This window comes from Oreochromis niloticus, linkage group LG16 (assembly GCF_001858045.2).
Source record: "Oreochromis niloticus isolate F11D_XX linkage group LG16, O_niloticus_UMD_NMBU, whole genome shotgun sequence".
Taxonomy (NCBI): Eukaryota; Metazoa; Chordata; class Actinopteri; order Cichliformes; family Cichlidae; genus Oreochromis; species Oreochromis niloticus.
Window position 1 is genome coordinate 12,355,683 of NC_031987.2, and position 27,841 is coordinate 12,383,523.

The 27,841-nt window shown below is 40.3% G+C and overlaps 1 protein-coding gene across 5 annotated transcripts in view; it reads left to right on the top strand.

Annotated features, from left to right (window-relative positions):
* The window catches only part of LOC100712011 (SH3 domain-containing RING finger protein 3), a 107,389-nt gene extending 79,729 nt beyond the window's left edge, over nucleotides 1-27,660 (top strand). For 3 of the 5 annotated variants that reach the window (XM_025903790.1, XM_025903791.1, XM_005451946.4), the window contains 7 exons: nucleotides 231-539; nucleotides 1,117-1,232; nucleotides 3,682-3,852; nucleotides 8,092-8,372; nucleotides 12,268-12,593; nucleotides 19,641-19,999; nucleotides 22,374-27,660. In XM_025903790.1, coding sequence (XP_025759575.1) covers nucleotides 231-539; nucleotides 1,117-1,232; nucleotides 3,682-3,852; nucleotides 8,092-8,372; nucleotides 12,268-12,593; nucleotides 19,641-19,999; nucleotides 22,374-22,542 — 1,731 coding nt within the window. In that variant the 3' untranslated portion in view covers nucleotides 22,543-27,660. Of the gene's footprint in view, nucleotides 1-230; nucleotides 540-1,116; nucleotides 1,233-3,681; nucleotides 3,853-8,091; nucleotides 8,373-12,267; nucleotides 12,594-19,640; nucleotides 20,000-22,369 lie in introns of all 5 variants that reach the window. The other 2 variants (XM_005451947.4, XM_019353307.2) reach the window with 2 other exon arrangements.
* The last annotated feature ends 181 nt before the right edge of the window (nucleotides 27,661-27,841 follow it).

Genomic DNA, 27,841 nt, shown 5'->3' on the forward strand with positions numbered 1-27,841 from the left:
ACTGTCAGAGTGTTACACAGAGGGAGTCTCACCAGACCTGCTGTTGTAAGTGATGATTCTTGTGCTGCTGGTTTGAAAAGCTGCCAGCAAGAACAAGCAGCAAGAGAGCCACACAAACACACTTGAATGTACTGGAGATGTACTTGAACCACTCAGGTCTGAAATCGAACACCTGAACGTCTCTCTCTCATAGTTCCCTCCCCCTCTCCTCTCCTCTGCTCTCCTCGCAGTTAAATGAAACAGCAAAGCAGCTGATGGAGATTGACAAGCCTATACCAGCTAATGCACCGGGTCCGAGCTCTGAGCCGGCCCCGTTGGGCCCCTGCTCTCCCGGGCCCTCCCCAAGCGCGTCCCCGTCTAATGGAAACGGCTCTGGCCATCGGAGAGGCGAAGGAAAGAAGAACGCCAAGAAGCGCCATTCGTTTACCGCTCTATCCGTCAGCCAGAGGGCCGCCCAGCTCAACAACAGACACAGCATGGAGATCTCCCACCCAGTCCTCATCAGCTCCTCTGACCCCAGAGCGGCTGCACGCATCCAGGTGCATGCGAACGCTGTGATGTACACAGACCCCGGCAGATCTTTTATATGAGGGAAAATCAGTTTGTTTGAGCATAAAGAAATACTTGATTAGATGTAAAGTGGCCCCATTATATACAAGTACTATGCTTGTTTTGTATTTAAAAAGTGTATAGGGAAAATCACTTGGATTTTTTGTGCACTTTCTAGTTAAACACCAGTCAACAAATACCTTGCTTGACATGTAATATATCTGCAGGGAACTAATATCAGCCAGTGTATTGCCCCTGCTGATTCCTTGGTTTCACCTCTAAGGCATTGCTTGCATTTCACAAACCAGAGTTCACTTCAGTCACTCTGTTACTCTAGATTTAATAACTTATTCCCCAATCACTTACCCGTCCAGTTCCATGTAAATAAAATCATTCCTCTTATTTACAGCTTTTCACTAGAGACGCATTGCTCTTGCAAATACTGCCTCTGGTTGTATTTATACATGGGTTCAGTTTGTATTCTGTGAATAATACCCAGCGTGTATACTGTAAATCTGCATGTGGGTTGTAGGCATTTTCATTGTATATCTTTCTGCATTTCTTTAGGATGCGTCTCCCCCGGGTCCCTCTCCCTCCTCGGCAGGGGTACTGGTGCCCCCCAAAGTGGCATCCATAACCTCTGAGCTGCTGGCCCATGCCAAGGTTCAGCTCCCACTCAACATGTGAGTATGGCTCAGTGCTGTGAGTTCACCCAGCTGTGACTTTCTTTTCTTTTTTTCCCACCTGCCCATTCTGTTTATCACAGCATACGTGCGACTCAGATCCAAGCTTGATTTCACAAGCCGCCTGTTGGCAGTGTTAAAAATATTTCCTTTGTTGTGCTCTGAGATATTGGCCGTGTTCCACCACCTCTGCAGCCACATTCGCTCCTCCACTGGTCAATGATGAAATTCTCCCCAGAAAGGAAAATTGCACCTCTGTTATGCTATTTCCTCACTTGTGCGATGCTTACGTCAGTGTTTCGTAACAAGGCTCTTAACAGCATTTTGCTGTACATGTTTCATGTTATTTCATTAGGATGACCATGTCAAGAGGGATGAGACACACAAAAAAGATTTCTGTCATAAAAATTATGACATAAAAAGTGAGACTATGATTATCACACTAACACTTCATACATTGCAACATAAAAAGAGGTGTTATGGATTAGGATGTGCATGATAAAGTAATTTATTGCTGCAGTTGGAGACCTTATCTTTACACAAACACACAAAGACTACATTGAATCCTTTGGAACGTTTATGTGGTCAACAGTCCTGGGGAAGTGCCACTGCTAACCTAGTTTTACCACATAACTAACCTACAAACAAATTAACTAGGAAAATAAAGGTCTCTTCAAGGTGAGTGTGTGCTTGTTCTCTTGTGCTTCCATCGTTGCATGGACCAATTTTGAGAGTGAGACCTTGGGGGTGTGGATATTTTTGGAAAGTGAGGACACCTGCTTAGTCTGCGCGCCATACAAGGTTAGGATTAGAACTATGGTATAATAACAATGGACAAACATTAATGAAACTCAGTATTCTTTCAAATTACAGAAAGATAATAGCGTTATTTTTTCAGGGTGAAAAAAGAGATTTGCAATAGTTTGAACTTCTAAAGCTTTTGGCTCGAACAGAAAAACTGACTATTTAGTGTAAACCACAGCAAAAGTGTTTACTTTGGTATAACTTTTAAAGTGTTTGGGAATTGGGACATTTCAGGGTTTGTTTCTTTTATTGTATTATTTTGTAGGATTTATTTGTATCTGCTTGTTTGTTTTATTTTTACTATAAATCATTCTTCAAACAAATAACAAAGATATTGTGTTAAAAAAGAAACCCATACATTTGTGCCAAGAACAACATTACACCAGTGAAGGTCTTCACTTGTATAGAAGTAGAAGTCCGCGTGTGTGTATGTGTGTGTGTGTGCGTTGGTCTGTGTGTGTGCTGTTTACTATTAACCGGTGTCCTTCCTGCAGGATGTGAGCCAAATACAGCAACATTGTCAGATTTAATAATATCACCTTCCAAGTAGTAGGTGCACACTCAGACGTGCGCTCTCTCTCTCTCTCACACACACACACACACACGCACACAAACACACACACAATATGCACACGTGCGTCCGGAGTGGGTTCATCCTACTGATGAGGTCGGACGTTTTCATCTTGACCTGGCAACTGTTCCTGTTGCCATGGGGAGACCGGAGACAGTCCCCACATCTGTTACCATGGAAACGGGAAGGCAGCATATATAGTACTTGTTTACTCTCTGGTATTATCGTCTTCTGTTGGAGTCTGGCACCACACAACTATGAGTGCACTCCATCACCGGTACCGGGATATCGTGTATATGTAGTAGTTGTGGAACCCACAAAACTCAATATACAGGCACATTTAGGACAATTCAAAATACTACACTGATCAATAAATGTGTGTGTAAACACATAAACCAAGACACGTATGGCAAAGTATACCATTCACCTATAGTGGTCACATGGGTCCTTCAGACAGAAAAAAGTGTAGTTCTGTAAAAATAGGAGGTATGTTACGTCTTAGATATGATGCAAAAAATTTATGTTTTCTTTTTTTAACAATGTTTTTGTTGTCCTATAGTTCAAATTATTGTCATAACAGGAACTTGTATGAAGCTATTGTAAGATCTGTCTAATTATTTAGTACTCAACAACTGTACAACTGCATTACAGAATTCATTCTTAGACACATTAGTGGATACGTAAAGGTAAAACATTATAGGGCTGTACATGTATAGATTTATTGTGTTAGGGTGATAATCATAGTCTCACTTAAACCAGTTATTAATAGTTGGCAACTGTTCATGTTTGCAGTCCCACTCCTTCCCTCTATTTCTAAAGGAAACAGTCATACACAGACATGAAATATACAGTGAAAACAGGTGATTTATAGTGGAAGGACCAAACAGCACTGCTTTATTAAAAGATTCAATAGCTTCTGTTCGCTCGGAGTAATCCACATGCATGCTTTAAGAAGAAGATGTCCAGTGGGAGTTTATAATTAGGTGAACAGTTGTTCAAGATTTCCTTTAGACTTACATGTTTTTATTATATGACTCGCTTTTTGCAATACGGCGTGTCACTTTTCTCTCTCAGATACCTGGCATTATATGCCTATAAACCCCAGAAGGCTGACGAGCTGGAGCTTAGAAAAGGGGAGATGTATCGGGTGACAGAGAAGTGTCAAGACGGATGGTTCAAAGGCACGTCACTGAGAACTGCTGCCTCTGGCGTCTTCCCAGGAAACTATGTCACTCCTGTGTCCAGGTAAGTGAGAGCGGAAAGTACTGCATGCATGTGGTTAAATAGTGAAACTACATCCTTATCCTGAAAAATTGTACAAGGTAAAAAAAAATACTACTGCTGCATGAACACTTGGCAACTTAGTTATGCAATGACAGATTTTGTTGAGATGTGTCCATCCATCCACTTGTCTGCTGTGATAAAACTACAGTGTTCTGAAGACAGATAACAGAAATACTTTGCCCCGGGTGTTCTTACCTTGTTGTTTGAGGTAGACTAAATAAACTGGGACCCCACACTGAGCATTTTTACTTCATTACCAAAGCTGAAAAGCAAAACAGTAAAGTGAAATGAAATGGTTGTCACATCGAGACTTGATGCTCACCCTTGTGTCCATTTATATTTTCTCTTCCTGCTGAGTGGAAAATCCATTTGAAGTCTAGCCTTTATTAAGGCAAGGCTTTCACCGTCTGTGACTGAAGTAAAAGGCTGGCAATAAAAGTATCTTATGCTGTGCTACATCAACTTCACTTTCATCAATTTAATAGAGCCTATAATCTTTTCTAAATCCACATTACAAAGAGCTGCATACAAGACAACAATTACTTAACAAGCAGATTTTATGACAGCATAAAGTTTATAGTGCACTTGTGCGTTCAACATATTGGTAAAACTGGTCATTTACCTGGTGATGGCTTGTTTTCACGAACATTCACATACGTTTGATTTTTGAATTAATCTTAGTCATGCTGTGGCTCAAAGAAGTAATAAAGGTACAATTAAAGCACCTTAGCTTTTAGAGAATTCCATCAGCTCTTATTATGACTGCCAATCATATCAAGGTTATAGCTGCGGTGATGAAGCTTAGAGTACAGTTAACCTCCTTCACCGAAGATGGACAAATAAGTTCAACTGAATTTCTCCACAGTATGAGCAAATTTTTAATCTCGTTATGCCCTGTTGAAGCCTTTTTGCCCTGTTATTTTTTTAATGTACCCAGCATTGCGATCAAATCAGACGCACACCCTAATTTTGTCCTCTCACAAAGGCAATGCGAATGGTAGCATCAACATAGTTGTTGTAATTTACTGTGTAATTTTTTTGCAGTCATTACTTAGTTGCAGACTGAAATGTGCAATTTGCCCGGTATTATGCCATGGCAATTGCACATGTGTTTCTCTGCGCTCAGGGTGCCTCTCGTCACAAAGGCACACCCAAAAAGGTAATTTTGGGGGGCTTTAGTTGGAGAAAGGTGCAATCTGTGCATATTATCTCCAACGTGGCTACAAAAACCACAAAAATGATTCAGTCAAGCCAGCACATTTACCAGAAGTATGATCTGGGAAGCCATTGCTAGGAGGGGAACTGTATATTGCTGTGAAGACAAGAAGAAACAAAGTGTCATTATTTTTGATTGCAAAAATGTCTTAATCTTAATCTAATCCATTCTTAATCAGTTCATTGAAATTATATGTTGTTACATGAGGATTAAATTAAATACATCATAAAATTTAACCAGTCCGACACTACTGGCTCTGCCGTTCTTGTGTTTGGCTTCCACAGCCTCACTGTAGATCATTGCGACTGTCGTCATTATTATAATTACCATCCTCGTCGTTACTTAGTAGTACAGCTACTTCTTGTAGCTGTCCAAAACAAATAAACCAGTAAAAAATGGTGTGCTGAAATATTTTGCAACTTAATTACCCTCATTATTCCCATATGCATGAAAACGTTTTCAGTTGCTTTATATCTCATCTGTATTCCGCTCCATGATGCAGTCAAGAAAAAGGAGAGAAGAAAATAAAAGCAAGGCACAGTTACAGTAATGGAAGAAAAGAGAGCCAAAAAAATGAGAGAGAGGAAGGTAATGAGAAGCTGGAGAGCATGATGAGGCTATGCAGGATAAACAGGGAAAGCGAATGGAGGGAAGCAAAATGTGAGAGGAGAAGAAAATGGTTGAAAGGGAATAGAATGGGGTTGACAAAGGAAAAGGTGAAGAAGGGCGTGAATTATGGAAAGAAATTCAAACAGAAGATGGCTGAAAGAGAAATTGACAGAGTGAGGAGGAGGAGCAGGAGAGAGAAGAAGGAAGAGAAAGCAAAAGGAAATGATACAAAGACATGAAACGGGTGCAAAAACAGCAGGTGTCCTTCTCCAGTGGATATGAATGGCTGCTTCACATTTTGCAATTATGCAATCCCAAGAAGAGAGAAAGAGAGAAAGACAGGATGGGCGAGTAATCAAATGAGAGGCAATTTGTTATTTTTACGCAAGCATACTCTCTCCCTCTCTGCCTTCCTCCCTCCTTACACCCCCCCACCCCCCCCTACCCCCCACCCCCTTTGTCTGCAGTGCAGCTCAGAAATTTCTCAGTATGATAATGAGAAGCTGCCAAAGATATGCACACACAAACACACTGACTTGATCAAACACATAAATGCATGTTTATTCTAGAGCTACACAGGTGGCCCATACCGGCAATTTTAAATTTCACTTTGAATATTTGCATATTTGTTGTGGAATTCATTATCCTGGTTAATGCAAACCGTGAGTATACATAACAAATGCATGTGATTAAACATAAGACTCCCCAGAAGCCTTCTGATTGTTGTGTTGCCGGATTAATTTCCGATCTTGAACTCGTACTGGGGGGAAAAATATCCTCTTTTGTATGAAATCTTCAAACTTACTCATATGGGCCAAAGAGACCTGCTGCAAACCCATGAGTTAAACCCAGCACACATTATAAGCAGCTAAATTTAGTGTGTCAAAGAAACAGTGGATAACTTTGCACTTTCTTTTGGCAAAAACACACACAGGGAGAGAAAGCCATAACTCTGTATGTGTCTGACGGGAAGTCGATGGGCAACCATAAGTGTGTGAATACCGCTGCGTCAATAATGTTCAGCTCACTGTTCTGCCATTCAGCACTCTGCAGACAGAAACATGAGCAGTCTGCAACGCCATATATGTTACAGCAGGACACTTTCTCGTGCTGATCCAACGGTCAGATAATAGTACCGGAATTTTTCAGTTTGACAGAGGGTAATAGTACTGACAGAGAAGCTTGCAAATTTTATTATGGATTCAGTACTGGCTCATAATTAACATTTAACATAACTCCTGATGAGTTTATTGTCTCGGTCGCTTATTAAGTATGATATGATGTTTGTTTTTTCAGTTATATTCCCCATTGTGCTACGGTCCCACTAGGGAAAGCAGTGGTTAGAGACCGCAGCATGACTAAATTACTGTGACCGCGTGCAATGAACTTACAGTCTTGTTGCCTTTGAAATGGTTGCTTCAAAGAAAGGGACCAGGTCTGCAACCACTTGTAGTCAGCTGCTGTCTTTAAAGTGACTTTGATGCAATAAGGTTGTGATAAAACTGCATTCACTATCAATCTGCTACCAGTCTATCACTTTAAATCTGAATGGGATCACATTTGCATTTGAATGCAATTTTTTTCTGATAATATGGCAATTAACTGTGATAAATTAGTGAAAAAGGCAAATCTGTGATCTGTTAACTAGTTGCATTCATCGTTCAGCAGAAGGCCAGAATTAGTTGCCAGAGTTGCTGCAGGTTGGTAAGGACTGGGGTAGCCATTTTTAAAGACTTATCCCTCATTTTTTTCTGTTTTTACTTTAAATATGGCTAACTTACAATGCAAACACCATGCTGTGTTAAAGAAGACTACAGATAGAGACCATAAAAAGGATGTTAACTAAACTAATATGTCATTAGGTAAATCTGTCCAATCAGATTTTCCTTTGCAATGGTAGTATGTTTAGGGCACTTCCACGCTGGCTTTACTTTTCAGACCAGAAGCTATCTCCATCTTATTTTTATACAGTCAGTGCATCTTGGATTGTAAAGCTACTTTCTCAAGTCAAGTTTATTTATACAGAAAGCTTTGAAACAGCTGGAGTTGACCACATTAAAGTGATGTTTTCAAGCTCCGATTTGCTACTTAGCATTAAATGGGTATTTAAGTTACTGAGCAAATAAACAGAAAAGGACTGTCAGGGGCCAGTGGTACATAAAATTTCAAGGCAATATGTTCAACAGTTTTTACTCTAAACCACTGAAATGAATCTTAATGTAGCACTAGAAGAAAAGTCACTGAATTGACAGAGACTGATGTTTTCAGAGCAGTAAATGTTAATGGGTCACTAGTACAGTAGAAAGCAGCTGTGATTAAATGATAAAGTCACTTTAATAAAAAGTCTATATCGCTTTCACCTTTTTTCTTTGAAGGGCTCCATTTGGAGTTGGTGCTACTCGGAGCTCGTGTTTGTCCAGCCCAGGAGGAGGAGGAAGTGGCTGCAGTCAGGTGGCAAGTAAAATCTCAGACCCCTCGTCTCCAGGATCCCCGGGGCCCTCTTCGTCCCGTCCTGGCACCCCACTGGTAAACTCAGCCAACGCTCTTAACAGCATCAGTCCCGCCTCTTCGCCACAAACTGCCGCCGCCCAGCTGAAAAACTGCCTGCGCTCCAGCCAGCATACGGTCAACCAAGCACGCACCTCAATGCAGCTGGGTGAGCAGAAACATTTTAAATCTATATGTTTATACTTGGTCAAAAGTTTTGTACAAGTTTTCCTCTTGTGAGAAAAAATGTACTAATTGGGTTTTAATGTACTAAATGCAAATATAACAATTAAAGTAGACTATCTTATCTGTTTTCTTGTGCTTTTGTTAGCTTGCCATAATGACAAGAGCTGTTCTATTCTATTCTATTCTATTCTATTCTAAACCACCTTTCTTCATTATGGAACCATTTATAAGCCAGAAAAAGGTCTATATACAGCAGAGAAGAGAGCATAACAGTGTAGTTCCCCTTCAGCCTGCCAGGCCAGGTTAAGGCTACTGCATCCAGGTGGGATGTTGTGACACAGAGAAAAAGTCATTTTTTTTCAGTTACCTAGAGTATCACATAGATGTATTGCTTTAATCGCATGTTTATTTTTTTTTTAGTGCAGGGTAACAGCAAAGGAGATCCTGAAAAATATCATGCGTGGGTTTTTGTAATATGCTTTAAAAACTTTCCTTTGCAGCATTACAGATTTCAGGCTAATAGGACTGTTAGTTTCAAGTTCAGAGTTAGCAAAAAGCAAAGGTTTGACTTATGACAAACTAACAAACTGACACAGGCAGTATGTTCTATGATCGGTAAAAGATTTTACTTTGATGAGAAATCAGTTATTCCGAAATTGACGTATACTTCTGAGAAACAAAGAATAAGGTTTTCTGCAGTAGAAGGGGAAACATTAAAGCCTCTTGAAATGACAGATGACTGAATCTTTGCTGCAAAGAAGGATTCAGTAAAAAGAAATCATACGGGGATGTGCAGTATTTTTACAGTTTTAATGTGCTTCAGTAAAACTGCTCAGCAGGAGCAGAGTCCAGATCATTTGGGGTGCTATAGCATTGTTGCCCCGTAGTCTTTGATTACAGAATAATGGAATATTGAACAGTCATTAATTCAAGTAGCTACCATATGCAGTTTTACAAGTAACCTCTTTAATCTTCAGCTTCTTCCATGTTGTTAGTCATGTGCTGTTTGTTTTTGGCAGCAGCTAAATAAAAGCAAACAAGAAAAATGTGCCTAAATAAATGAAACCCAGTTAGTAGTGTTCACATAGACAAAGTATCCAAAGGTATGTGCACGCTTGGCTTTTAAAGTATATTGTGCTGGCAAGCAGTTGTGCACTAATGATGAACAGAGTGGACATATCCACCCAGGTTTTCCCAAACCAGACAGAGAAAAAACACTGATTTAACAGCTGGTGAATTTTTTATTAGTCAACATGATAACCAAGGTTTCTTTTTATAACCCTGCTTCACTTTAATAGATTCATAAAATATCCTCATCATCTTTATTAGGTACACCTTGCTAGTACTAGGTTGGTTCCCCCTTTGCCTTTAGAACGAACTAAATTCTTCGTGGCATAGCTTCAACAAGCTGAGATTTTGGTCCACATTGACATGAAAGCATCACACACTTGCTGCAGATTTGTCGACTGGACAGACGTTGTGTGAATCTCCTGTTTCACCCTGTCTCAAAGTGCTCTATTGGATTGACACATTGTGTCTGGCGATGTCATTTGAGTACAGTTAACTCGTTGTCATGTTCAAGAAATCCATTTGAAATTATGTAAGCTCTGTGACGTGGCACATTATCCTGCTGAAAGCAGCCAATCAGAAGATGGGTACGCTGTGATCACAAAAGGAGGGACATGTCAGTCCTAGTAGTCTGTGGGGTTTGAATGATGCTCTTCTCTGGTCTTTTTCTTGAAAGTATTCTGTTTCAAGGTTTGCCATGTTGTGCCTTCTGAGATGCTCTTCTGTATACCTTGGTTGGAACCTGTAGTTAGTTGAGTTACTGTTGCTATCCTGTCCTCTTGAAGCCATCTGGTCTTGCTCATCTGATCTCTGCCACCTGTAAAGTATTTTCAAAGAACTACCGCTCACTGGATAGTTTCTCTCAGGGAGTTTGGCACCGAGAGGTATGTCAGGTTCAGAGTCTCTTAAATCACCTTTCTTCCCCATTTGGATGTTCAGTTGGAACTTCATCAGGTTGTTTTTGCCACGTCTACAAGCCTAAATGCGCTGAGTTGCCTGCACCCGATTGGCAGATTAGATATTTGCATTAACAAGCAGCTAAATAGGTATACCTAATAAAATGGCCCAGAGGGTATGTTGTGGGGTAAATATAATGCATTTCCAACAGGCTTATGGTGTCTATATCTGCAGCATGTTGATTGCAACTGGTTGCAGTCCTCGGCAAAGCAGGAAAACTTAAATATAATTGCAGTACAGTTAAGGTTAGACACTAAAACATTTTTGTTACATTTAGGAAAAACTTATGATTGTGAGACATTATTTAATGTGTATCATACACATACACTCAATCACTGCATTTTACACCATAAACCTTCAGGAATAACACTAAACATGGGAGTTTATGTTCAGAGAGGCTGTACAAGAACACATTGTACCTCAGCTGGATAATTTAGCACAATGTCAGTGTTACTACATGCACTGACACATAAAGACACTGCACTTATGCACACAACACAGAGACATTTCTAAGCACTCTGATCATGCAGTGTTACTGCTTTTGCCAGAAGCACCCTTACACACAGTTCCCAGAAACACACACACACACACACAGCAGTGTCCATACAAGGTCTCGATCACATCAGCCTTGTTCTCTCTTTGAATCTTTGCTTTCTCCCTTTGAGAAAATAATGGTGAGTGTTTCATTTGGGAAGCTAAAGAGTACACACTGTGAGGAGACAGCCAAGAATAACACACATACACACACGAGCACTCCCACGTACATACGTACACACAAGTGAACACACAGCTGAATGACATCACTGTGCTTTTTGTTTTATGGAGGCGTAATGACAGAGCTTCTCCTTTCGCTCAGTTTTTCTCTCCCTCTCTTGCGCTCCCTCTCACATATATGCACACACAAACGCACGCACGCACACGAACATGCACACACACGCATCTGTTCTCAATTACAAAATAAAGTATGCGCATAGCTCTGGCATTTTGTGGTTTTTCACATGACCAGTACACCTCTCTGTGGATTTCTGCCTCTGTTCTGCAGTGTAGAAGAGCAGGTGGCTAGCAACCATGAGTATGTGTCCATTTGTACGCACGCATGCATACACGAACACACAAACACACTCACATGCTTGCCTGAATGTTGTCGTGGATTTGTATATTTGTGCACTTTTGTTCTCACGAGAACCAAGTGTTCCTTATTTCAACTAACAGCTTAACTCAGGTCGTCTCAGGCAGCTTTTGTTTCTGCAGGGATGTAGTTTAAAGTTTCGTATGTTTAGTATGATCTTGCCTAATTTCCTACATTATGAATTTCATTAATATAATTATAAATGCATGAAGTAATACATTATAATGACTATTATCTTAACTGCTGGACAAGTTGGTTTCTTCTTGCAGACTTCTCATGTAGGAACTAAAGTGGTGACAACTTCTTTGCATATTTGCACCACCATGGGTGTTGACAATCAGCTGACTGTACTGCTTCTGTTTTCTATCCTGTGCAAATTGCACCAGAGCCTTGGACACAATAGTGTATGAAGTAATTTAGTGTTAGCCAGTATATGAGGAGTATCAGGAGACAGAGGGTTGAGGTAGCACGGGTACAATTTTAACAAGCTAAGATGACTTTGAAAGTAATAATGATGCTAACTGCTTACAGATACAGGCAGACCTATTATTTCCGAGACACAATTTTAAAACCAGCCCTCTCCTCCAATATTAAGTGATTATTCAGTGAGACTCAATGTCAAACCACTGATTTGTTCCCTCCAGGGCCTAATACCGAGCGACGGCTGCAGTCAGTGAAGACCTCTCATTTATACTAATCCACACTGCATCTTTGTGTCTTCCAGTCCACAGTCCCTCTGCTGGAAGCCCGGAACGCCCCACGGTGGTCATATCTCCCCTGCGTTCTCAGAGCTCCTCCCCGTCGCGCTGCCCTGGCCAATCGGGTCGTCCTCTCTCCATGGTGTCTCCGGGACCCAGCTTAGGGCCCTCGCCCCTCTCTTCCCCGGCTTCGCGCCCCATCCTCCCCCTCTCCTCCCCTCTCTCCTGCCTCACGCCTCCGAACGTGTCCGCGGTGCTCCTCAACGGCGAGTCGGCCAGTCCACTGCATCCGCCATCGCCGGGCCCCTCACACACCCCAGCACAAGGCGTCCTCGCGCCCAAAGCAGAGAAGGTGAGGCTCATTCTCGCTGATAATTCTGAAGACACTTTGCAGCAGAGAGCAAATATTATTAGCTTGCTTCAATATTTGTCTTTTTGTACAAACATTTGCCATCAGATTTTGAAAAAAAAGTATTGGATTTTGTGAAATTACAGCAACAAGGACTTTTCCTCTAATGGAATAATTGGATGTCTTACATTACGATATGGCTTTCATTATTTTCTTCACATATATAATCACAAAACTGAACTGTTTTTGTGGCAGTTAGGTTCTATGAGAAATGAAAGTCAAACCTCTTAATCATAAAATAACTATAAATGACTGTATTTATATCCAGGGCAAGAATATTTCATATCTGTGGACATGAACACAGAAAAATATACCAGAATTACCAAAATTATTAATGAAAATATTCACACAATCGTTTTTCAGAGCTAGAAATTCAACATGGCAAAACTCATCTGTCAGTTTGTGTCTTTTGCCTGCACCTAAATTCCCTCATTTCAGACCGCCCAGCTCTTCTCATTTACACAGATAGTAAGTGAGGGAACAAGTAATTGGTGCCACTTGTACTTTTATGTCTCCAGACATTATACTCCTCCTATTAATACTCATCACATATAGTTTAATTAATGTTCACACCACGCGAGGAGAAAATGTGTTTTGTCTTTCACCTTTCACAGTTAAGTAGGTGTGAAATCTGTGCTGTGTATGTCCTCCTCTTCCTCGGTAAGTGTCATTCACCCAGGCAGCTGGCACAAACGCTGAGTGCCATCCTATATGTTATAAGAACCGCAGCGTTAAAGCTGTGGATGTTAAGTCGGGCTGCCTTGACAGTGAAGGATGGCACCGAAAGCTCACATCTGTCTCAGCTCCATTTGCTTCACTGTTGGCTTCACTGTCTGGGACAGCTAATCTAACTACATGGCTAGCTGACAAACAGCTCATTGACTATGGAACAGCAGGCAGAGGCCTTGTTGACACTGTCACACTCATAGATGAAATGCCTCTCATTTTTTGTTAGGAGTTTGTGTTCCACATACTAATAAATATATTGCAACTACGTGTAATTCATTAAAATGGCTATTTATGACATCCTTTATTTCATTATGATTTTAAATAATGCTGCCTTTTATCACAAAAATTGCACACACTATGGTCTTCTCTTAACAACTTAACCAATTTACAGTTTTCTTAGGGGGCCTGGAGCCTATTCCAGCTGATATAGGGCCAGAGGCGCAGTAGAACCTAGACAGATAGCTAAAATGACAACTACACTTTAACACCCACGTCTACGGTCAGTTTAGAATCACCATTTGATAAACAAGCACAACTCCCTGTGCACACACGGGTACAGGTACAGACCCAAGCTCACCGCTGCACCACATTCCTAAAATCATGTATTTGGAGGGTTTAAGAAGATTTTTCTCAGCTTTTAACTGATCACCTGGCTTATACATCCTCTATGAGCTGTGATGCTCTGCCCAAAACAGCCTCTCAGTATGGATTTTTCTGTAGTTGTAACATCCATTTATCATCCACTAAATGCTGCTCCAAAAGTCTTGTTCCCTGATTAAAATTTCAGAGGAAAGCCAGATAATTCTTCTTCTTTTTTTCCAGGCATAGAGGCTCATTAAAACAAAATTAATATTGGTTAAAAAACTGGGTATTGACATCTTTTGTCCCATTATATGACACTATCCTTTTGCACTTGGCTCGTTCGCGGTTGCATTGGCACAGCTGAAACATCAGGTATGAAATCAGTGGCGGTGAGGCTGCACAGACTTTGTTACAGAGGAAATGATGAAGCAGCTATGATAACTCTCTGCCAGATGCAGTTTAGGGTAATCTCTGTTCGACACACTGTCTAGAGCGCAAGCCAGCATTACAGACGCATATCACGCCGGACACTGAAATGCATTTGTACACCACTTCCAAGAAGCCTGCCCTCACAGACCAACCGCCAAGAAAAAGGCTGTCAGAAGTGATTGCAGGAGGTCTGAAAATGCCTTGAAACACTTGGAGATTGATTGCAAAACAGTCTCACATTTAGCTGTATAGTGGTGTCATTAAATCATGTTGGAACCCTGATCCCAGAGGCTCTTTTGTCCTTAAAGCGACAGCTGTGACTACGGAAAACAAGGACATCAAACTAAATATGGAGATGTATGAATATGAAGGAGATGTTCATTCTTAAAATTTCCTGGTTAATCTTTCTCAATTTTTCTTCTTTTTTTTTTAAACCTAAGCAGAGTGTTTAGCGTGGGTGAGTAAAATGGCAGCGTAATTAGCTCTGTGGGTGGACAGAAAGTGGCATCCAGTGCATTACTCCTATCAACCCCGATCTCCATGGTGCCTACTCTTAAAAGTGAAGTTAAAAACCCTGCGACTTTAACACAGCTTTCTCACATTTAAAGTGTAAGACAAGTTCACTCGCACACGAGCATCAACGGTATTTATTTACATACTGTGCAAATCACAGGCTGCTTGGACGGCAGATTCACTAGCCGATTAAATGCGAGCAGCTGCTGCCCCCTCGTGGTTCATCTTGGAAGAACACCAGGGGCTCGACACACTCGTGTAAACAGACGCACACACAGATGAGCGCACACACTCGCAGGAGGCAGATTAAGCCTTTAAGCCAGCAGATGAAAGAAGAGAGGGAGTGATTATTCACTTTTTGTGCCATTTCACTCCCGCCTCCCTCCCTCTATCTCTGTGCCTGAACCTCTCTGTTCTCTCTATCCTGCCCCCTGTATTTCTTTCCCACCCACTGTTGACCTTCTTCTTTTTCTCCCTCGTTTCTGTCCACGTCTCTACCTCTTTCACATTCTGACTTCTTTTCCTTTCTTCCTCCGCCCTTCCATTCTTCTTCTATCTTTTTAATCTTTATTTTTTCCCCTCGTTCTCCCAAATTAGATTCCAGACAATCTGCATTTGCATGAAAAGGAAGAAAATCTGTGTTGCCGTGCAACATCTTATGCGTGTATATTTCAGTACCATGCCAGAGTACACTCGAGACAGCTGTATGTTATCCAGACAGCGAGCACTTTTATATTTAAAGAAGGCTGGGAAATAAAGAAAGGTGAGCAGTATTTTTTAGGCATCTAGCAAGAAAAAAACATATGTCTTTATTTAGAGGAATGCACATCTCTAAAGCGCTGCTTCTCTGAGTGTAGGAGCAGGTTATGCGGTTCATTTTCTGTAGTGGCTCTGCTGAGTCAAAGTGTTTTACAGCCTCTCCTAATGCTTTCCCAAGCACTTTTTTCTTACCATCCCACCTCCATAATAAGTTTGATCATTAGGACGGAATTATTATTGGTCTTCTGTTTTGTTTTGCTTGATTTTATCAGTTATTTTAATACAGTTATCATCGAAACACTTAATCATCACTAATGGAATTTGGTTGTTCAAGATGTAATAATTGAATTTATCTGAGGGTTGCAGCTCAGGATTATTTATAATTTTGACCACAGCAAAATGTTCCTGGTGTGGACCTCCTGGTCGATGGGGCCGTTCTTGTGTGGAGTTTGCTTGTTCTCACTGGGCCTGCTTTATTCCCGCAAGGCCTCTGCAGATGCACGTTACTTTAACTGGTGGTTCTAAATTGGCCATAAATGGTGATGTTAGAGGTGGTCTGAAAACACGTCCAGGGTATACACCACCTTTTTTTAACCTTTTTTTGCTAATGATAGCCCCCTTTGACCCTAGGTTGAATAAGTTGTTGAGTGGATGAATACTCTGCTGGTTGTTTTCAGAGTTAATGGACTCAGAAACTCCTGTAAACCCCCCTTAGAGAGCAGTTTTAAAGGTTAGCATGTTCGACCCTGTTTAGATTTAAGTTTAAACAATGACATGCTCTACACGTTTGCTTTCACAAAAGGAACAGAGTTTAATTTACAGACTGACACAGGAAGCCATTTACACCTGAACAAATGACCTTTTTAAACTGTCCAAATTAAGTTATTGACCAGCCAAAGTAGGTGTATTTCATGCAGGAAACAAACAAGCCAAGCTGAACAAAGTTTTGACATAAGTGCCTTTTTAACTAGTATTTTTGCTTGTTCGTTTCTTCGCTTGAGCACACATTTCAATGCAGTTTTGCGCTCATTAGTTATAATTAGTAAGAAGAAGTAATCCTCCCGAAAGTGTTGTGTTCTGGCTATTTCTCTGTGACAGATCATTACTCTTATCGCCCTCCATAGTTAATGACGACTTCTAGTTTTCGGAACTTCATGCAGAACCGGCAGCTTTTCCTTCAAGCCTGGTTCAGTAGACGACAGTATTACAGAGCCATCTGCAAAGGCTTGCAAATTTACTGTGACAGCTGGGCAGAACTATCACAAGGGCCAGTGAGCAGTGGTGGCTGGCAGTAGACAAAGAAACTATATAGACAGCGATATCTTAAATTTGAATTACATAGAAGAAGTGTAGTCCCCCTAAAGTAACATGATTAGTTTGGTTTGTCTGTTTTTGTTTGTCTGCTTGTTTACAGGATTTGCTCTGGATCTCAAACTGTTTTAGCAATTTTTGGGAGGACTCTTTTTTTTAACATTTGTTCATTATTTTTGCATTGAAAGATGGTAAAGTTGGACATATGTCCACAGATCGTCTTCTTCTTCTTATCCAAGGACTCAGTTCATGTCCTTTGTCAACAAAATTTTTAGTTTTACTTATTCCAGTCTGGAACTGCTCTTGTTTCTGATGTCATTATAGCTTATTGTTAATATCGTTATTATTATGTCAAGGTAAGTTCAGTTCAATTTCAGTAACAGGCTGCACAATATCTAATCAGCTGTATACTATAGCATGCTCAATAGCTTATGTAGAGTGTAGAGAACTCATTTGAGTTGGAATAAAAGTGATGAAAAATAACTTGAAACCTCATGAATAACTTTTTGAAAAATTGACTTTTTTCTTAGAATTGAATTTCAATGTCACTTTTTTTGTAGTTTCAGTCTAAGCACAAAGAATACATCTTTGTGTGACTTGCTGTAAAAGCTGAGAGTTTGCGTGTATTGAAAGCAAAAAACAGAGCAAAGAAAGGAGGGTCAAAAGCTATGAAAGTAAACCTTTGTCTGGTGTTTCATAATTTTAAAGAATTAAATGGTATTACGCATATAATTAGAAGAATGTAGCACGATACTAGAGAGAAGTGGCACCTTATACATTTTGCATGTGTAAGTTAGAGTTTTTATATACTGGTATGTAGAAGATACTAAACCTTTTTAAATGAGCTTGAATTCTCATATTAGAATCCAGTGTTAGAAAAAAAAGGTGTAGGTATGGCCCAAGCGAGTAAATGCCAGATTAATATATATATATAGATATATATATAGATAGCTATAGATATATAGATATATATACGTAAAAAGATCTGATGATTGAGCAACCAAAATAGGTGAGACATATTTTGACATAGGTAGAGCCAATATGAATTCTCTGTGTGCGTCTCCAAAACAGCTGAAATCATGCTCAGACATGCTTACTATTGATTCGTGTCATCATGATTAAGGGTGTGAAATCACAGCAAGCTGTATGAGCTGAATGGACAGTATTGCCCAGCACGTCCGTGATCAATCACGATGAAGCCTGTATGAAAAAGCATGAATCTGCCTTCACAGACACCATTAAGAAACGCTTGTTCTATAATCAATACACCATAGTCAGCTGCATGTGTAATCAGCTTGAAGACCACATACCCAACCACTTTCCTCAGTTAGCACTCAGTGTAACACGGGCATTCACACTGTGAACACAGATTTCTTAAAAATCTCACATTTCTACTGGTTCCTTCTTTCTAAGTCATGAGTGTAAGGCATGCTAATGCAGGAGAGAAGACTCAAGCTGCGTTTTTCCAGGAGGGAATAATTGTAGATCATACAGCTTTGATTACTTTGAAAAACAAGAATTTGGGGGCACAATTTTTTATTTATTATGGATATTATCTAATCCACATAGGGTAAAAGGTATACATAGAGGTTCAAATATATACATACATGCTCTTAAATCATTTAGTAAGCGGTGACGTTGGTTAGGATGCTGACGGACAACCCAGGAACCACGAAGGCTCAAGCCTGCCATGAACGGGAGACTGCTGGTGTGTGAATATATTTGAGCCTGTGTAGATTGGAGTGGATCCAAAATAGTTACATCTAAACTTTAAAGTTCCAAGTTGCATGCTGTACAGTCATTCCTCTTTGGAAAAAGAATGGTTCAAAGAATTTATTAAAAGCCATGACATCATGCCCATGTAAACTTGTATCTAAACTTTTGACCACACTTGCAATCTTAGCTTTGCCTTGAATTTAAGTATTTAGTTACACTAAATATTGTAATTGGACTATTTTGATAGATACTCTTCTTTGCTCTCTTGCCACAAGTTAGATGAGAAAACTAATATTGTGTTTAATTAAGCATACATAGATGAACTCTAAATCTCACTATTAGTACAATTCTTAACTTGCTTCATAACTTATAAATGTAAAGTCAGTCGGTTGTGGCTTTTTGTGTGAACTTGATTGTCACTGCACAGAAGTACTGGGTGGATGAATGAAGGAATGAGATGTAATCAATCAGGACAGCTTTAACTAAAACTCCCTAAGTCTTTATGTTAACCTTAGCTAATCACGTTCACCTCCATACTGTATGTAGCATGTAGACATGTACTTTGGTTATGACTCATTTCTTTTCCAACATGAGAGGCAGCAAAGCAGTACGCATAAAAATATTTAATGTGTTGTAAATCATACCAGAAATTTTCTGACACTTGTGAAGCTTGCATTGTTTTGCCATCTGTATTGTTTTCTGTATTTCTCCATGTTATAATGTATTTGTGCACAATGTTATTTAGTTATAGGAAACAAACAATACCCTCTTGACCTGTTGTTTTCCAACATCACTTTTATTACTCTCTTATCAAGAAAGGCCTTCCGAAATATATCTTTATATAGGAAAACGATGACCCTTACTAGCTCTGAGTTATTTGTTTTCTTGTTCCTCCCTTATTCTATCCCTCCATCCTCCCCTCCATCTTTTTCTTCATGCCTCTGTATTCAGAAGGAGAGGAAAGCAGGAGGTTTATTAAAACTCTTATCGGGCGCCGCAGCAAAGAAGAAACCTCGCTCACCCCCATCCTCCCCACCCACCCATGACCCCACTGGTCAAGGCGCCGTGGCTACCGACCCCGTGCACCACCATCACCACCACGCCCGCTCAGGTTCCTGTCCGATGGCGTCGCAAGGACGAGCCGGTTCCTGTCCAATCGAGAGCGACATGGCGGGGGCAATTGGGCTGGAGCCTCTCCACAGAAAGTCCGGTTCCCTGGATACCAACTTCCCCATGTCACCCCCGGCAACACGTGCTGGCAATGCTCTGATGGTCCTCCGACCTGAACCCAAACCCCTGTCCAGAGAGAGGTGGGCACACAGATACATGAAAACACACGCGCACACTTAAACACTACAGTCTGTACACACCTGCTGTTACAAGCTTAACATTTGTATGTTTGAGAGAGTGGTTTGGATTGGATGTTTGGATGAGAGAGTAGAGTAATAAATTATCAGTCAATAAAAGTAAGCCTGGTTCTCAAGCTGAATCCATAGTTTGTATAGACACAGACATCAAAAACTCTGCAGAAGACACCAATACCACCAACTTGATTGAGAGAGGGATCAAGTAACAGGCGGATGCTCAAACTCTTTGAGCGCCTGTCACTTAAAGCAGCCACATGCCCAAAATTCACCACCTCTGCAGTTTTCATGAAAAGGAATATTGGCTCTAAAGACAAAAAGCTTTTTTTTTTTTGCACCAGACTTTGAATATGTTAAATTCTGCTGTGTATCCGGGCATTTTAACATGTGGATTATTTGGTTTTAATGCCAGCCTTCAAGGAGTGTTTGGCACTTCCATGTTGGCTTTATTTTCCAGCCCCGGAGGTTGCCGCTTGATAAACACAGATAAACAAACACGCTTGCAGGCCGAGGTGATGCTTTTATGAACTTGGCTCAAGCACAAGTTTATTGTCACTGTGCAGAACAAGGCTGCAGGCGATGCAATATTCCTCAAACAAATCCGTTATATTGTTTCTCTCCAGAGAGATTAAAAAGTTAGACAAGGTAATATTTGGATATGTGCGAGCGCAGAACACTGACAATATCGTAAATACTGCGAGTAAACCAACGCTCTGACCAGTTGGAAATAACAGCAAATATTTTCTGACAAGTTTAAGCAATTTTGGCATCAAATCTTGTGAGAGTCTGGAATAATAAACCATAAGCAGACAATGGATAAAAACAAAGGCAGGAGCCTCTCCAGAGGTGCCTTCATGACCAGTTGGTGCTGCGATCCCACAAAGAGAAAAGTAATACCGGGTTTCTCTTGAGGTGGTAGATTTTTGTCATATATGCTGCCATCTATGTTAGTTCTTCTACACTGACTGCAATATGTGAGCTTAAGTACCCGAGCTTAAGTGTTGAATAAGAACATCTCTTAATACTATGGTGAAACACAGTGTAAGGAGTGTTACCTGTGAAATAGAAGAGGTTACAAAACACTGGTTACCTTCTTAGAAATGCAACACTAAAGTAATGTAACTAAACCTTTGATTACTTTACTAACAAAGGCTTTAAGCAATAAAACTGTAAAGTCCTCTACAGACTGTAAATGTTTCCTTAGGTTTGACATCAAGTGTTTCAGTGCTCAAAGCATAAATAAACAAGCTCTACTCTCTATAGCAATGTTGATTTCAGTAGGAAAGTGTTGAATTTCCAGCACTGAAAGGCGCTCTCGTCTGACCGGATGGCCACTTGCCTGGCGTGGTCGACTGTTTTCAGGCATGGCAGACTCAGATTGCTTACAGTAATGTGCATTGATTTGACTGGCAGGCAAGAGGTGTATAAGAGAGCCAATCAAAAACAATCTGAGCACTACCAAATGAATAAAGCCTGTGTACACATAGAAAGCTCCCTGTAAGCCATCCTACTCACGAAAACATTCATTCTTTTTCTTTCCCATGCACACACACTAACACACACACACACTTTGTGCCTCCTTAGAAAAAACCTGTAAATGCTGGAAGGCACTTAAAGACTCCTCAGCTGGACATTGAAGGGGAATAGTGCATTTAGCATAAAATTATCACCGTCAGCAGGATGCTGGTGTAATGGGAACGCTGGTTATCACAGAATGATGCTTATTCTGTTTGTGTGAGGAAAAAAGCAGAGAAGGAAAACAAATCTCGTCCCCTGTGTTTGACAGCGTTACACCAAAACATCAGCACTATGGTTATCACAACAACTTATCACACACTTGCAAAAACATCATTCACTGTGGAAGATTTAACGGGCCTGTGGAATTAATCTCTGGTTCTCAAGTGGTAAAAGAAACGGTTTAATTTATAGGTAAAATTTTTGATTTTTTTTTCTTGTAACAAGAAGTGACTCCTCAGTCACTCAGAAGAGCTGCTATTTTGCACCTGTGTGTGAAACTGCAGATTATATTAGAGGCTGATGGCATTGTCAAAATATAAACATTTAAGTATGATATTCCACAGATGTGACTAACTAGTCATCTAAATTGTAGCATTTATACTCACTGACAGTTTATTAGATACACCTTGCTAGTATCTGGTTGGCCCCCTTTTGCCTTCAGAATTTATGTTTTTTGCATAGATCCAACAAGGTGCTGGAAACATTCCTCAGAGATTTTGATCATTTGGGTGATATAATTTAGTCAGGAGGATCGTCCCAGCATACGATCTTGACTTTGCTACTCTGTGTCTCTGTGAGGCAGGTATCGTGTGGTGGTTCCGTACCCACCCCAGAGCGAGGCAGAGATCGAGCTGCGGGAGGGAGACGTGGTGTTCGTCCATAAGAAGAGGGACGACGGCTGGTACAAAGGCACTCTGCAGAGGACGGGTCAGACCGGCCTGTTTCCAGGCAGCTTTGTCGAGAGCTTCTGAACTGCAAAAAGCGGACGAATGAATGCACACATTGTTCCTGTTACTGAGTCATAAAACACATGAACACACACAAAATCCAAGGTTGGGCTGATATTAGGTTCCCCAGATTTATCTTTGTTTTATTGGATTAAAGCTCAACACTGGCCTTAAGAGGCGGCTAACCTTGAAAACAAAGGAGACTTTTAGTTATTTATATTTGCCAAAGTAATCTGTTTGGAATTAAAATGTTTTTGATTCTATTGGAAAATATAATTCAGAATGAGAAGACTTTATTAATCCCTAAAGAAATTATATTATTTATTACTAATTATTGGTGTTGGCTATAGTAATCCATATCAGTCCAACTTATCTACACACACAAACACACGTATACACACTGATAATGTACAGGAAAGCTCGTTCCTGCCTCGACCAGCTCAGCCACACAGGAAGCAGGGCAGCTTTTCCCATTATCCGCCCAGTGTTGGGTCAGAGGGGCTCCATCAGACTCGGTTTCCAGGCCCGTGATGTTGACTACTGAAGGCACGCAGACTGAAAGAGCACAGAAAGACGAACCCTGCCTCCCAATTCTCCTCCTCGGCATCATCCACCAGCAAACACTAGCTCAAAAAAGCATTAGCTCTGCTTTTCCTCTAAGACCTCAGAACTTGAATTCGGGTGCTTTCTTTGTCTGAGAAGTGAGAACATACAGCCAGGTGACGAGGAAGCACATAAGCCTACACTCCAGAATCATTGTAAGCACATCTCTGTGTCGAATCTACGACGAGTATGTTTCTTTTCAACCCGATATATTATTTGTTAACGATGCATGTAGCATTATTACATTTTTTAAAAATGTTGAAATAGATATTTTGTGTTGCCATGTTGTGTCTGTCACGGGATTTGTAATTTAAAAGCCAGTGTCACAAAAAGTCTAAATTAGGTCATTAATTTTTCTATTTAAATATCATAAAATAATGGTGAACCGCTTATTTTTATTCAAGTTTTTTTTTATTACATTTGATTTAAACAGACCCCATCAGTTGGATTAAGCTGAATTGTTGAATGTAAAAAGGAACACAAAGTCACACCAAAACTCCTTTAAAGAATTCATTTGTATTTATAATGCCGTTTTTGAACTTCTGTATGAGTTTAGAAACAAAAGAAATGCACTTGGTAATATTTGATACAACCTTCCAGAATATCTACATTTACAGTATTTTACTAATGTACAGTATTTACTTGACAAAGGGGATTTCCACTGCTGCTTGTGACATACTTGTTTTAAGCGCAAATATGATTTTTCTTTAAGAAAGCACAAATTTCTTTGGTGGGGCGAAATGACTAAAACATTTTTTTCGGATGTCAGCTTGAAATGTAAAAAACCCCCCACAAAGTTTCCAGTATTGACAGTTCTCATCAAATAAGTACAAAGATTGCGAAGAGTATTTCCTCTTCCTCAGCTTTTTCCTCGACAGTTTTTTATCTATCCTGAGACAACGTTGCCAAACCAAAACTGCACAGACTTGATGCTCGTGAAAGAATAGCTGAGAGGGGAAACGCCTGACTCAGAGGACAAACTTTCATCATGCAACTGCCAGAATTGACTTTGTTACTCAGATCGTGTCAAATAATTTTGTTCCGCTTTAGTGAAAGTGTAGTCTGTCTGCTTCTGTGATTCTTTCGTATCCAGAGTTTAGATGCAGGCTTGCCTGGTTTACATTCTGCCACAACCACCTACCTGTTTTCCTGCTTGTGGAGACAAAAGCACAGCAACACTCAGAGCCTGACTCACTCGCTGTGTGTGCGGCGGTACGTCAGAGAGAAAGAGGCGGTCAAAGAGCACAGGTACAGGGCACAAGGCACTTCCTCCCCTATTTTTTTTAAATGAGGCAGAGTTAAACACACAGGCGAGGGTTATTCATTGGCTGAACTCTTAGATTTCTAATTGGCTCTAACCTGATCCTAAGCACAGAGCTTTTATGGCTTAAGCACTGTTGAGTCTCCTTCCTACACCCATGTTATGCGGGAAGAAAAATACACTGCTCACAAAAAAATTCATTCATTAAGGGAAAATTTGATCATCACAGTACAGACTAAAGTAAGTAAATTGTCAGGGATGTCATGCTGTACAGTTAGGAAGCACAAACCTTTATGAATCAGTTTCACCTGCTTTGGTTCAGGTTCACACTGAGCACATGTGAAAGACGTGAAAGAGCATGAAGATGCCGTAGCAAACTTTATGATGCCACCAAGAGCAACATGCCGATTCTGGTGTAGTCTGCTGATGCCAATCAGTGATATCCGGATCTCCTCATCAGATGGTCCATCTCCTCCACACTTTTGAGATTGTGCAGGGAGACACAGCAGAGGGATATACTACAAAGTTCAACAAAGCCAGGCTTTCTTTGCTTTAGCTTATTCGATAAAACCCAAACAATTACAGAGCTCTGAAACTTTCAAATAGATACAATTAAACATCAAACGTTACGTATCAGTTTTAAGCCATCCTTGCTAAATTGGGCCAAAGTGTCATGATGGATGGTCAGGTACAGAAATGCCATATCGTTGAGTCCGCTCATCTGGATGGAAATTGCTTTAGTTTGTCAGCAGAACAAAGTAAAAGTAATTTTATTGATTAGTGTGTGTTCTGCGTTCTTTAGCTGCAGTTCCAGCAGTCTAAAAGAGAGTTAAGAGCAGATTAGTGTGAAGTATAACAACATTTATAGATTTTCTGCATCACCAAATGAATAAATGTATCATGCCAATGCCCAGTTTGCACCGTTGAACCTTTAAAGCTCTGATTCATTCATGATGTTAACAGCTTGCGCACGTAATACATATTCACCCAGCAGACCATTTACATTCCACTTAAAACATGCTGTAAATAAAAGAATCAGTGAAAAAGTGGTCAATTTTAAACCAAAACTCTGAACATAACCTGACCCTGACCACTTTATGTGATCAGCATAAGTTACCACGGTGATTTAGTCAGAAGAGAGCCACTTTCCTTTGTAGTGTAACCTGCTACTATCGTTCAGGCTGTCAGTAGCGAGAAGCACACTTGACAGAATAAAACTTCTGAAAAATGAGTAAGGAGGAATGAGGAGAGAGGAATGGTCTGTGGCCACCACCTTTAAATCCTTTAATAATTCCTGTAATTCCCTTTGCGGTGGGTTGTCTTGCTGTCACTTTCATGTGCACCACAATGATTCCTCATGCTTCCTACCTGCACAGATTGATGTCCCTGAAGTTGAACTGACATTGCGCTATATTTTGTTGATCAAATGAGCAGTGTAAATACAAAAAGGTATCTACACTGCATTGAGAATCTTTATTTACAGAGCACTTTTTTGAACATGCATACAATTTTAGCTAATTTAAAGAACATCCACAAGATAAATGGCACAAAACTTGTCGCATTTTGGTCTTTTTTTTTCTTCCTCAGAGAAGAAACTCTACAAACTCTAGAGGACAAAATGTTTGGAAGCTACTCTCACGTGTTTTCCACAAATTATCAGACCGAATGATCAACTCTGAGACCTTCCAGCGAAATCAGTGGATACTTGAAGAAAAAAGCACATAAGATAAACAGATGCTAAATCAGACTACAACGCAGAATTCACTAGAAACCATTTTTTCCCTCCCAGATACTTTCGATGCTGTGAGATACTTGTGCTTTCTGAACATTAGGCATATAATTTTGAAATACAAGCAAAATAAATATACTGGACTCTAAATTAAAGTTTTTTCCCACACATACAGACCAGGGCTAGGAGGTTTTCCGTTAACATTACTTATATGAAGAAACTCGCTTCTATTCTTAACACGTTTAATGTTTAACTGGTCGATTTTGTCTATGTGATGTTATTTTATACAAGTGTACCAGACTATGATCTTTGTATGTGTTTCAGTGGGGCGTTTGGGTTCAGTCGATTAAAAGTGCCAGTTTATTTACCTTGAAAAAAACTAAAACGAAAGTAAATGCCAAATTTTTTGATATTGTGATGGGAAACTTCAATCTGAACATATCTATTGGCCTTCAAAACCTGTCAGTCAAACCCCAGTGCCTACAAATGTCAATACACACGCAAACACAAGTATACGCTCTTACTTTTCCTTCTAGGTAGATCAGTGCCCTCTTTCCCTCTTTGTTGTTGTTGATAAGTCTGCTGGTTGCTTTTCAGTCCACACAAAGACGGAAAACCAGCAGATCCCAGAACAGTTTCTGAAGAAACACTGAGCAAAGTTTGGATCTGTTTGGATGCCCGCTAAACTGAGGACTTTAATTTCTATAAAGTCAAACTTAAGCACAGGTCCTTGTTTGCCCGGTTTGTTCTTGTTTGTTTGTTTATGTTCTTGGGGGGGTTGATGTGAGGAGAAAGCGTTTACAAGAGTCAAAAAGTCAGGAATAAAACCACTGCACGGTGGTCACTTTACGCAAAATAACTTGAACCGCTGGTTTTTGCAAACTGTCTTCATGTGTTTTGATTACGTGATGTAAGCTCGTCGTTTGCCTCAGCTTCCTGGTTGTGGAAAATGTGAACAGGTTTTGAACAGCAGCGGTAGCTCCCACTGGACGCGAACACATCGTTGGATTTTGTATGATGCTCCTGTTTCGATTGAGCTTGTTTCAGATTATGAATTTGAAATATTAAATGCTCAGCTAATTTTGGCTTGTCCTTCCAGGAAGCCTGAGCTGTGTCACCCTGCCATCTTGACTTAGATGTTGGCCATATTTGTTCCTATGGATACTTGGGTGTTTGTGTGTGTGTGATGAGAGAGGTTGGGAGGAGGCATCTGTATGTAGCTCTTTACATAAAAAAGAAACTTTATTAAAAAAAAATAAATTAAAAAAAAAAGTTTGGTGGAGCATGGGTACTCATGCCTCCACAGGAAAGAGTCCAGCAGAGCAGTAAGAGAAACAGAGGGAGGAAAAAAAGTATATATATTATTCTATATTGTGCAGAATATTTATAGGCCTTTTGTGCCATTGAAGTCATGCTCTGTGCTGGCCACGCCCAGCGCTCTCTACCATGTGATCATTATACATCGTCTTGTACTGATGACCCGTGGTTGATTTGATTGTTTTTTCATGTCAAGTGCATTTTTCGCAATAAATGCCTTTGTTTTAAAACAGCTGTTCAGTGTGTTTTTCCCTACATGTTGCCTGCAGCTTTATGATTGTCATGAAAGAGGAAGTGGCAGAATCAATTCACATTTATGTGCTCCTGGTACGAAAACAAGGACATTACCTGTATAGCCCATTAAGATTTCACAGCTGGCCATTAGAGAATCCATCCTGCAGAGTCATATTGTA